At 34.2% G+C, this 12,842-nt stretch overlaps 1 protein-coding gene across 11 annotated transcripts in view; it reads right to left on the reverse strand.

The window, feature by feature from the left end:
• The window catches only part of ADAM18 (ADAM metallopeptidase domain 18), a 131,217-nt gene that overhangs the window by 104,256 nt on the left and 14,119 nt on the right, over positions 1–12,842 (reverse strand). For 8 of the 11 annotated variants that reach the window (XM_081221043.1, XM_081221052.1, XM_081221046.1 and 5 more), the window contains 3 exons: positions 3,562–3,633; positions 3,199–3,362; positions 2,721–2,802 (listed from right to left, as the gene is read on the reverse strand). The exons of 1 other annotated variant lie outside the window; for it this stretch is intronic. In XM_081221043.1, the coding sequence (XP_081077169.1) occupies positions 2,721–2,802; positions 3,199–3,362; positions 3,562–3,633 (318 nt within the window). The remainder of the gene's footprint in view (positions 1–2,720; positions 2,803–3,198; positions 3,363–3,561; positions 3,634–12,842) is intronic. 2 more of the 11 variants (XM_081221045.1, XM_081221050.1) reach the window with 2 other exon arrangements.

Raw genomic sequence — 12,842 nt, forward strand, 5'->3', positions numbered from 1 at the left:
TGTTTAATAATAATGTATATATGAATATTATTCAGTCATAAAAGAAGAAGGAAATCCTGTCAGTTGACACAACATGGATGAAGTCAGAGGGCATTACCCTAAGTGAAATAAGTCAGACAGAGAAAGACAAATACTACATGATCTCAGTAGGTGGAATCTAAAACAACTGAACTCATAGAAACAGAGAACAGATTGGTGGTTGCCAGGATGAGAGTTGGGGTTGGGAATGAGTGAAAGTGGTCAAATGGTACAAATTTCTAACCTGGGGACACAATGTAACTATAGTTAACAATACTGTATTGAATATTTGAAAGCTGCTAAAAGAGTAGGTCTTAAAGTTTCTCAACACACACACACAAATGGTAACCATGTGAGAAGATGGATTATCAAATATATATATATAACCTTATTGTGGCAATCATTCTGCAATATATACATATATCAAATCATTACATTGTACACCTTAAACTTATGCAATGCTATATATCAGTTGTATCTCAGTAAAACTGGAAAAAAGAGTGGGTCTTGTAAAAAATAATAAACAGAAACCTCAATTAGAGTCAGCCTACCAGAAGGGGAACTCTCACAGCCAGGAGGATAGCAGAACCCAACAGGAAAAAGAAAGAGTTTTCTTCTTTCCTGGCAAGGACTCAGCCAATAAAAAGTCATGGACACTTTGTTTACTACAGCTCCCTTCAACTTTCTTTTTCCTTTCAACTTTCAACTTTCCTTTAGAAAAGTCTTGTTTCCCTTGCCATGAGAGGATCTGCACCTGGCTCAACATGGTTGCAGACCCCGAATCATAATTCTCTGCTGATTCTGAGTAAACCCATCATTTCTGGAGAAATCTGGCAGTCTATTTGTTTTAGATCAACAATCTCATAATGTAAGTTCAGCAAGGTTACTGGATATTTACAAAAATATATATAAAAACTGGCCATATATTGATATACACTAGCAGTGAGAAACTGGAAGATGAACTTAAATGATCAAGACCAGTTGCAATAGCACCAGAGCATATAAAATACCTAAGAATAATTTTAGCAGTATATGTATTAAACCTCCACAGAGAATTTTTAAAAGACCTGAATTAATGGAGAGATATATCATGTTGGTGGGCTGCAAGATCCAACATTATTAAGATATCAATTCTCCCCTAATTGATTCATAAATTACACACCATCCCAATCAAAACCTAAGTAAGCTTTTGTGTATGTGCAGAACTAGACAACCTGATTCTAAAATCTATATGAAAATGCAAAGTTATACATAGACATACATAGTATTGACAAAGCACAAGGTTGGATAGCTTTAACTACCTGATTTCAAAATATTTAACAAAGCTACCATATTCAAGGAATTGATTCTTAACCTAAAAAACAAATTTTAGAATATTATGATTGGTGTCTATCATTTTAAAATTTAATCTTCGTACTCTTTGTTGTTGGAATAAACAAAAATGTATTTTTATATTGATATTTGTATTTTAATTTTATACTGGCTTTTTATAGCATTCTTCCTTAACTCATATATTTTTCCTTTACAAATTTTTATTACAAAAATTCCAATCAAACTTAAAGTCTGAAGAATGGCACCAGGAAAACACATACTAACCACTTATATTCAATAGTTCCTATCATCTGCTTTATTTTCTTCACACACACATGATCTAAACATTAGTTCTCAGCAAAGAAACATTGTTTTCAGGAGGATTCACAATAGTGACAACGACCTGGACAATTGCTGACAGTCTTTCCTGAGGCTTTGGCTGAAAGGAGACCGACAGCAAGGACTGAGAATAAAACAAATTCCTAGGGAATATCTGATTCTTCTTTAGCCACGGTGACAAATAACCCCTAGAAATTGTTTTAGATTTATCTAATCAATCAATATGTCTTTTATACTAATGGTAGCAAGTACACACCAGTACAGATTTTAATTCTGTCTAACCTGTCAATGGCAATTTGAATCACTGTACATGCTACTAAAAGTCAACTAAATATACAAATGGGTCAGTATAAAAATCATAGTGTAGCCTTATTTTTCTGAAGCACTGTCAAGTTCGCTCCCCTTGCTACTTTTTATATAGCTTGTTGTAAAAAGAACATAACTCTGTAGAAAAAGCTCATTCCCATTTTCCAGAAAACAGTAGATTATGAATATTTGATGGCTATTCCTTCCTACAACAGTCTGCTCCTCGCAAACATAATAAAGAATTGAATGCAATAATAAAAGTTACCTGAAACAATAATACAATGAACGTCACTTAACAAAAAGTACATGAATGTATACCAATTATTAATTTTGAGGAAAATACTGATTTTATTTTTTTATATTTATTTTTATTTGATATTTATTTAATATTTTGATATTTATTTTTATTAATTTTGAGGAAAATATGTTTAATAATTAACATTAAAATCACACTGATTATATAATAACTATTGATGCAAGCATACCACTGCTCAAAACAATTAAACAGACTTACAAAGGTCAAATGATTTTTAAAACAATATGAAATTATGATCAGTTGACTTTATAAATATTCTGATTTTTAAAGCAATTATATACAATTTAATTTTTATACTCTTAATTAGTAATAAAAATACTATTAAAGGAAGAATAAACTAAGTAATATATATATATATTCCTGCTTTAAAATATTTAGGAAATTTTGAAACATGAAAATAATGAGAGCAAATTTGATAGTAATTACATACCAAAGCAACTCCTCCAGCAAAATTCTTATCACATATTTTTGCAGGATATGTGGCTCCTATAAAAGTAGGAGTTTTCTGGAAGCTAAAAAAATTAAAATTTTCCTCATAATTACATTTCAGTGGTATTGATAATCAGATCAGACACAAGAATGTAGAGATAACAGGTAGTAAAAGTTTATTAGCCAAGAGACATCAAAAAATTGCATCACTCATAATTAACCTCCTTTAGTTATTTCAAAACTTTTATGTAATTTTACTTCTTTCAGGTAATTTTATGTCATTTGATAAAAGATTTTAAGTCTTACCTCACATTAGCTACTTGAGGACAAAGACGTTAACCTACATTTTTTTCCCATCCCATGGTGTCTACCAAATTTACAGAACTCAGTATACATTAAGTAAATGCTTGTTTTTCATAATTAACATTTAAAATCATTTTGGGTTATTTCTTTATACAAATATGAAATACTATACTCACGCAAATAAGTATGCAGTATGATGAGGTTGGGAGAGAAATTCGTATTTCCATTCTAAAAGTCTATATAATATATGATTAGGATGTCTTGTAGTAGAAATTTTGTTTTTGTTTGACCAAATCTCTATGGAAGATATTCTAACAGTCAGTTTTAACTGGGTAAGCATCTAAGTGGAGAAAATAAATGACATTTTTAAAATAAATTTGAACATTATATTAAATTTTTGTAAAGGTATATTTAAGACATTTAATTCAATATTTTGAATGTAGAAACTCTTCAACACCACAGCAAAATAGTATATATGTCAATTCATATTACCTATAATCTTACAGAATATATTTAAAAAATAGTTTTAAAATACTTACACTGTTAACAAAGCCAATGATCTGAATAACCTTTTGTGTTACAACTTTTACATCAGAGCCCATGTAATCAAACTGAAAAAGATAAATTATTATCAAAAAATAGTGGATACCATTAATATACCACATAACCTTTATATCTATAATATGCTATATACTAAACTAGCCAGAGGGCTACATTCCAACTGAAATCCAGGAAATGCATATTTACATTTGTACATGTAAATGTATAAATAATAATTTATTTAAATAAATTAATTAAATGTATAACTTTATCTATATGAGATAAATAAAAATATTTAATAACATGATTTTAAATAATGTTTAATGAACTTGTAGCATTATTTATTTATAAAAATTGAATCATAAATTTTTAAAATGCTATTTCAAAATATACTTATTTCTAAAATAATACATATAATCACAAACCAAAAAATATATGCATAAAGAGGGAAAAATCTTTAATAAAAGGTTCACTGTTGAAGTGATCATGGATACTGTGTTAGGTTACATCCTCTGATATCACCACGTTAACTCATGTTACTCATGCTTCTTTATTCCAATAAGCTCTTTCTATTTCTAACTGCTTAAAAATGCCAGGACAATATTAAAAAACAATGGTGATATCAGGAATGTGAGATTTGCTCCTGATTTTTCACTGGAAAATCTCAAATATTTCACCATTAAGTGGTGTTCAGTTTAAGATGAGTATTCCAGATCATGTTGAGAAACACCTACTTATAAATCTTCCTACTTATAAAACTTTTGTTAAAAATGAAGTTGAATTTTTATCCAAAGACTTTTTGAAGCATACCCAAAATGATAATGACTTTTGTCTTTTGACCTACTGATGGAATACATTTCATTAACACTTTACTTAATATTAAACCATCATTATACTGTTTGATCAAAACATTACATTCTATTAATATACTATCAAAATTAATATAATATTTTGTTTAGAAGTTTGTAGCTTTCAGAACGATGGGCCTGTTGGTCATGTGTGCATGCATGCATCCTTTGTCATAACTGAGCAAATGAATGTTGCTTACTAAATATTAAAGCACTACCTAAACTTAAGTTGCTTGTTTTTTCTACATCCTAGAATTGTATTAGCTTATGAATTATATCTTCCTGAAACATTTTTTAAAACTCTCCTTTAAAACTATCTATACTTAACACTGGCAACTGACCCATTCAAATTCTTTTTATTTCCAGTTTTTTGAAATATAATTGACATATAAGATTGTGTTAACTTTAAAGTATACAATGAGATGATTTGATTTAAATTCTTATCTCCAATGGAGAATTCATGAAATCTGCATTTGTTTGTTTGTATTAATCTCCCCCAAGGACACAGTTATACCATCTTAACCCTTTTCACACCATAACATGTTTTCTTCCTTTTTGCTTAATTACACTTTCTACCTACTTATTTGCCTTTTCAACAGTTTGTGAATTTGCTTATCCATTTTAATGTTTCTGTTTATCATTAACTTATCAAATATCAAGTATTTTTCCTTATTTTTCTAATATCAAATTATTTCAAGAATATGAATTTCCTCTCCGCTTAGTTTTTATACTATCCTCTGCGACAGGTATTATCTGTATTTACCAATATTCAGTTCTCTTCTAACTCAGGAGCCCTTCTTTTAAAGGTAGGCATGGGCAGGTCATTCACTTTGGCCAATGCAATGAGGGCAAAAGTGATGCATGCCCCTCCTGAGAAGTATTTCCTTATTGTAGCTCATGTCTCTCTAGTCTGCACTTCTATCGGTTCAGCAATTGGAAAAGAAACTATCAATTTAGAAGTGCCAAAAAATCTAAGCATTCTCTAGTGCTGAGCCAACACATGGAAGACTGCTGCCCTGGAGAGTCAACCAGGAGCATGGTTGACATTGATTGAATGAATGAAACTTAAACTGTGTTTAGCCACTAAGATTTGGGGAGTGTTTCTTATGAAAGCATAACCTAGCCTCTTCTGATTAATACACATCCACCTGGGCTTCCCTGGTGGCACAGTGGTTGAGAGTCTGCCTGCCGATGCAGGGGACACGGGTTCGTGCCCCGGTCCAGGAAGATCCCACATGCCACGGAGCGGCTGGGCCCGTGAGCCATGGCCGCTGAGCCTGCGCATCCGGAGCCTGTGCTCCGCAACAGGAGAGGCCACAACAGTGAGAGGCCCGAGTACCGCAAAAAAAAAAAAAAAAAAAAAATTACAACTCTGTATTAGAATTGGTTGTTAAGCACTTCATAGAATAAAGGTTAAAGGCAGCTGGGTGGAGTAGAAAAATTACTATAGCTAATTCAATTTGGTAACAAACTCACTACATAAAAAGGGATAGATAATTTGAGATAACAAACACAAAACGGGAAGAGGAAAAGAATGGAACTCATACAGGCAAATGAAGATAAGATGCTACCAGCAGAAAAAGAACTATTTTACCTAAGAGATGTTTTATACAAACTTCATGATAACAATGAAATATAAATCTAGAACAGAGACATAAAACACAAAAAAAGAGGAAACTGAGAAAAACATCATGGAAGACCACCAAACCAAAATGACAGACAGAAACACAAGAAAAAAGAAACAATGGAGATACAGAGCAACCAGAAAACAAAAGCAGCATTATGAAGACCTCATTTATCAATAATCTCCCTGAATGTAAATGGACTGAATTTACCAACCAAAAGACACAGAGTGGCTGAATGGATTAAGAAACAAGACCCAATAATATGCTGCCTCCAGAAAACACATCTTAGCTCTGAAGACAAACATAGGCTCAAAGTGAAGGGATGGAATATGACACTCCAAGCCAATGGCAGCCAAAAGAAAATGAGTGTAGCCATACTCATAACAGACAAAATAGACTTCAAGCCAAAAAAAGTAACAAGAGACAAAAATGGACAGTATATAATGATAAAAGGAACAATTCATCAAGAACACATAACAGTTATTAATATGTATGTACCAAACATAGGAAAACCAAAATATATAAAGCAATTATTAACAGACCTAAAGTCAACAAGGAAACAGTGGCCTTAAATGAAACATTAGACAAGATGGATTGATAGATTCGTACAGAACATCCCATCTAAATGCATCAGAATACACATTCTTCTCAAGTGCACATGAAACTTTCTCAAGGACAGACCATATGTTGAGAAACAAAACAAGTCTCAATAAATGTAAGAAAATTAAAATCATATCAAGCCACAAGGCTTGATAAAAACAAATTTTAAAATAGCAATAAAAACATACATATCGGTAATTATCTTAAATGTAAATGAATTAAATGCTCCAACCAAATGACACAGACTGGCTGAACAGATACAAAAACAAGACCCATGTATATGCTGTTTACAAGAGACTCACTTCAGATCTAGAAACCTGTACAGACTGAAAGTGAGGGGATGGAAAAAGGTATTCCATGCAGATGGAAATCAAAAGGAAGCTGCAATAGCAATACTCATATCAGACAAAATAGACTTTAAAATAAAGACTGTTACAGGAGACAAAGAAGGACACTACATAATGATCAAGGGATCAATCCAAAAGAAAGATATAACAATTGTACATATATATATATATGCACACAACACAGGAGCACCTCAATATATAAGGCAAATGTTAAAAGATATAAAAGGAGAAATTGATAGTAACACAATAATAGTGGGGGACTTTAACACCCCAGTTACATCAATGGAGGGATCATCCAGATAGAAAATCAATGAGGAAACACAGACCTTAAGTGACACATTAGATCAGGTGGACTTAATTGATATCTATACAGTGTTCCATCGACAAGCAGCAAATACACATTCTTCTCAAGTGCACATGGAACATTCTTGAGGATAGGTCACATGTTGGGCCATAAGGCAAGTCTCAGTAAATTTAAGAAAACTGAAACCATATCAAACATCTTTTCTGAATACAACACTATGAGATTAGAAATCAACTACAAGAAAAAAACTGCAAAAAACACAAACACGTGGAGGCTAAACAATATTTTACTAAACAACCAATGGATCGTTGAAGAAATCAAAGATGAAATCAAAAAATACCTAGAGACAAATGAAAACGAAAACACGATGATCCAAAACCTATGGGACAGAGCAAAAGCAGTTCTAAGAGACAAATTTATAGCAATACTATCTTACCTCAGGGAGCAAGAAACATCGCAAGTAAACAACCTAACTGTACACCTAAAGCAACTAGAGAAAAAAGAACAAACAAAACCCAAAGTTAGTAGGAGGAACGAAATCACAAAGATCAAGGCAGAAATAAATGAAATGGAGAAGAAGAAAACAATAAAAGATCAATGAAATTAAAAGCTGGTTCTTCGAAAAGATAAACAACATTGATAAAGCTTTAGCCATACTCATGAGGAAAAAAAAGGAGAGGGCTCAAATCCATAAAATTAGAAATGAAAAAGGAGAAGTGACAAATGACAACACAGAAATACAAAGGATCATAACAGACTACTAAAAACAAGTATATATCCCTATAGTGGACAACCTGGAAGAAATAGGCAAACTCGTAGAAAGGTACCACCTTCTAAGACTGAAACAGGAAGAAATAGAAAACATGAACAGACCAATCACAAGTACCGAAATTGAAACTGTAATTTAAAAACTCCCAACAGACAAAAGTCCAGGACTAGATGGCTTCACAGGCAAATTCTATCAGAGTTAACACCTATCCTCCTGAAAATACTCCCAAAAAGTTGCAGAGGGATGAATACTCTGAAACTCATTCCATGAGGCCATAATCACCCTGACACCAAAATCAGACAAAGATACCACAAAAAAAGAAAATTACAGGCCAATGTCACTGATGAACATAGATGCAAAAATCCTCAACAAAACACTAGCAAACCAAATCCAACAATACATTAAAAGGATCATACACCATGGTCAAGTGGGATTTATCTCGGGGATGTAAGGATTCTTCAATATCCACAAATCAATCAGTGTTATACACCACATCAACAAAGTGAAGAATAAAAACCATACGATCATCTCAATAGAGGTAGAGAAAGCTTTTGACAAAATTCAACACTCATTTATGATCAAAAACCCTCCAGAAAGTGGGCATAGAGGGAACCTACCTCAACATAATAAAGGCCATATATGACAGATCCACAGCAAACATAATTCTCAACAGTGAAAAACTGAAAGCATCTCCTCTAAGACCAGGAACAAGGCAAGGATGTCCACTCTTGCCATTTTTATTCAAAATAGTTGCAGAAGTCCTAGCCATGGGAATCAGAGAAGAAAAAGAAACAAAAAGGAATCGTAACAGGAAAAGAAGAAGTAAAACTGTCACTGTTTCCAGATGACATGATACTATACATAGAAAATCCTAACGATGCTAACAGAATACTAATACAGCTCATCAATGAATGTGGTAAAGTTGCAGGATACAAAACTAAGACACAGAAATCTATTGCATTTCCATACACTAACAACAAAAGATCAGAAAGAGAAGTTAAGGAAACAATCCCATTTACCATCTCATTAAAAAGAAGAAAATACCTAGGTATAAAACTACCTAAAAAGGCAAAAGACCTGTAGTCTGAAAACTATAAGATGCTGAAGAAAAAAATCAAAGATGACACAAACAGATGGAATGATATACCATGTTCTTGGATTGGAAGAATCAATATTGTCAAAATGACTATACTACCCAAGGCAATCTACATATTTAATGCAATCCCTATCAAATTACCAATGGCATTTTCGGCAGATCTAGAACAAAAAATCTTAAAATGTGTATGGAAACACAAAAAACCCTGAATAGTCAAATCAATACTGAGAAACAAAAATGGGGCTAGAGGAATCAGGCGCCCTGACTTCACACTATGCTACAAAGCTATACTAATCAAAAGAGTATGGTACTGGCATAAAAATAGAAATACTGATCAATGGAACAGGATAGAAAGCCCAGAAATAAACCCACACACCTATGGTCAATTAATTAACAACAAAGAAGGCAAGACTATACAATGGAGAAAAGACAGCCTGTTCAATAAGTGGTGCTGGGAAACATGGACAGCCACGTGTAAAAGAATGAAATAAGAACACTCCCTAACACCATACAGCAAAATAAACTCAAAATCGATTAAAGACCTAAAATGTAAGAGGAAAACACAGGCAGAACACTCTTTGACATAAATAGCAGCAAGATCTTTTTTGATCCACTTCCTAGAGTAATGAAAACAAAAATAAACAATTGGGACCTAATTAAACTTAAAAGCTTTTGCACAGCAAAGGAAACTATCAACAAAATGAAGACAGCCCACAGAATGGGAGGAAATTTTTGCAAATGATGCTACCGACAAGAGATTAATCTCCAAAATATACAAACACTTCACACTTCAATATCAAAACAATAAACAACACAATCAAAAATGGGCAGAAGATCTAAATAGACATTTCTCCAAAGAAGACATACAGATGGCCAAAAGGTACATGAAAAGATGCCCAACATCGCTAATTATTAGAGAAATGTAAATCAAAACTACGAGGTATCACCTCACACCAGTCAGAATGGCCATCATCAAAAGGTCTACAAACAATAAATGCTGAAGAGGGTGTGGAGAAAAGGGAACCCTCCTACATCATTGGTGGGAATGTAAATTGGTACAGCCACTATGGAGAACATATGGAGGTTCCTTAAAAAACCAAAAAGAGAGCTAACATATGATCCAGCAATCCCACTCCTGGGCGTATATATCCAGAGAAAACCATAATTCAAAAAGATACACGCGGGCTTCCCTGGTGGCGCAGTGGTTGAGAGTCCGCCTGCCGATGCAGGGGACACGGGTTCGTGCCCCGGTCTGGGAAGATCCCACATGCCGCGGAGCGGTTGGGCCCGTGAGCCATGGCCGTTGAGCCTGCGCGTCCGGAGCCTGTGCTCCGCAACGGGAGAGGCCACAACAGTGAGAGGCCCACGTAGAGCAAAAAAAAAAAAAAAAAAAAAAAGATACACGCACCACAATGTTCACTGCAGCACTATTTACAATTGTCAAGACATGGAAGCAACCTAAATGTCCATCAACAGATGAATGGATAAAGATGATGTGGTACATATATGCAATGCAATATTACTCAGCCATAAAAAGAATGAAATAATGCCCTTTGCAGCAACATGGATAGACCAGGAAATTGTTATTCTAAGTGAAGTAAGTCAGACAGAGAAACACAAATATATGATAACACACATATGTGGAATCTAAAAAAAAAATGGTACCAATGAACTTATTTAAAAAACAGAACCAGGGGCTTCCCTGGTGGCGCAGTGGTTGAGAGTCCGCCTGCCGATGCAGGGGACACGGGTTCGTGCCCCGGTCTGGGAAGATCCCACATGCCGCAGAGCGGCTAGGCCCGTGAGCCATGGCCGCTGAGCCTGTGCGTCCGGAGCCTGCGCTCCGCAAGGGGAGAGGCCACAACAGTGAGAGGCCCGCATAACGCAAAAAAAAAAAAAAAAAAAAACAGAACCAGAATCATAGACTTAGAAAACAAACTTATGGTTACCAAAAGGGAAAACAAACTTATGGTTACCAAAAGGGAAAGGTGGGGAGGGATAAATTAGGGGTTTGGAATTAACATACACACACTCCTATATATAAAGTAGATAACAAGGACCTACTGCATAGCACAGGGAGTTATATTCAGTATCTTGTAACAACCTATATAGAAAAAGAATCTGAAAACGAATAGATACATGTATATGTATAACTGAATCACTTGGCTGTACACCTGAAACTAACACAACATTGTAAATTAACTATACTTCAGTATAAAATAAAAAAATTTTTTAAAACAGAAGATACAAATGACTAAAATTAGAAATGAAATGAGGACATTACAACTGATATCACAAAAATAAAAAGGATTATAAGAGACTACTATGAATAATTATATGCTAAGTAGATAACATAAAAAACATAAATTCCTAGAAACCTAACCTACCAAGACTGAAATACACAAAAATATTAAAGATATTACTAGATCAATAATGAGTAAGTAATGAAAATGAATCAGCAATCAAAAACCACATAATAAAGTAAAATCCAGGACCAGGTAGATCCACTAAAAAATTCTATCAAACATTTAAAAAAGAAAGATCCCAAAGAAATATTGACACATTCATGTTCCTTGCATCATTATTCACAATAGCCAAAAGGTGGAAGAAACTCAAAGGTCCATTAATAGGTGACTGGATAAAGAAAATATTGTATAGGCACACAATGGGATATTATGCAGCCTTAAAAAAGAAGGGCATGCTGTCTGTCACATGCTACAACATGGATAAAACTTTAGGACATTACGCTAAGAAAACATAATACTCTGTACTCCTTCATTAGAAAACAATTCAAGAAATAGGTGATTTCACACTGGTGGGCTATTTCAAGAAAAGGCACTAGGAGAACTTCTTCTGCAAGCTCCCCACTGGGCTTCACAAAGGTCGCAGTTAATCCTCATACCTGCCACTGGTAACCACATAGCAACGTATATTTTGTTTAAAAGAAGTTGTTCAGGGGCTTCCCTGGTGGCGCAGTGGTTGAGAGTCAGCCTGCCGATGCAGGGGACACGGGTTCGTGCCCCGGTCCAGGATGATCCCGCATGCCGCGGAGCAGCTGGGCCCGTGGGCCATGGCTGCTGAGCATGCGCATCCGGAGCCTGTGCTCCGCAACGGGAGAGGCCACAACAGTAAGAGGCCCAGGAACCACAAAAAAAAAAAAAAAAAAAAAAGTTGTTGAAACCTTTTAAGCTGTATTTCTATGCCTTTGAAATCTTAGTAAAGAACATTTTCTGTGTGAGGAAAAACAGGTGGTTAAAAAGTAATCCTGTAAAAAGAAAAAAAAAAGAGAAGAGAAGAGAAGAGAAGAGAAAGAAGACTACAAAGGTTTTAAGATACTGTATCAATAAAAGGCCACCAGATTAGATAAAAAGGGTCTGAGATTGATAAAAGTCCAAAAACATCTCTGGGCTCCCAACCAAATAAATAAATGGTTATTGGTTTAGGCCACTAAATTTTGGAGTGGTATGCTACACAGTAAGAGATAACTTACACTTATCTTAAAGTCTACTTTGTCTGATATTAATCTAGCTAAAAAGGTTTTTAGAATATTTTTATGGTATATTTTTATAATCTTTTACTTTCATGACATATATTTTTGACATCAGTTGTAAGCAGAGCGAGTATGTACGTGTGTGTGTGTGTGTGTCTGTGTGTGTGTCTTACATCATACTCTGTCTTTGCTTTTAATTAA

This window comes from Mesoplodon bidens (assembly GCF_964165515.1).
Source record: "Mesoplodon bidens genome assembly, chromosome: 20".
NCBI lineage: Eukaryota > Metazoa > Chordata > Mammalia > Artiodactyla > Ziphiidae > Mesoplodon > Mesoplodon bidens.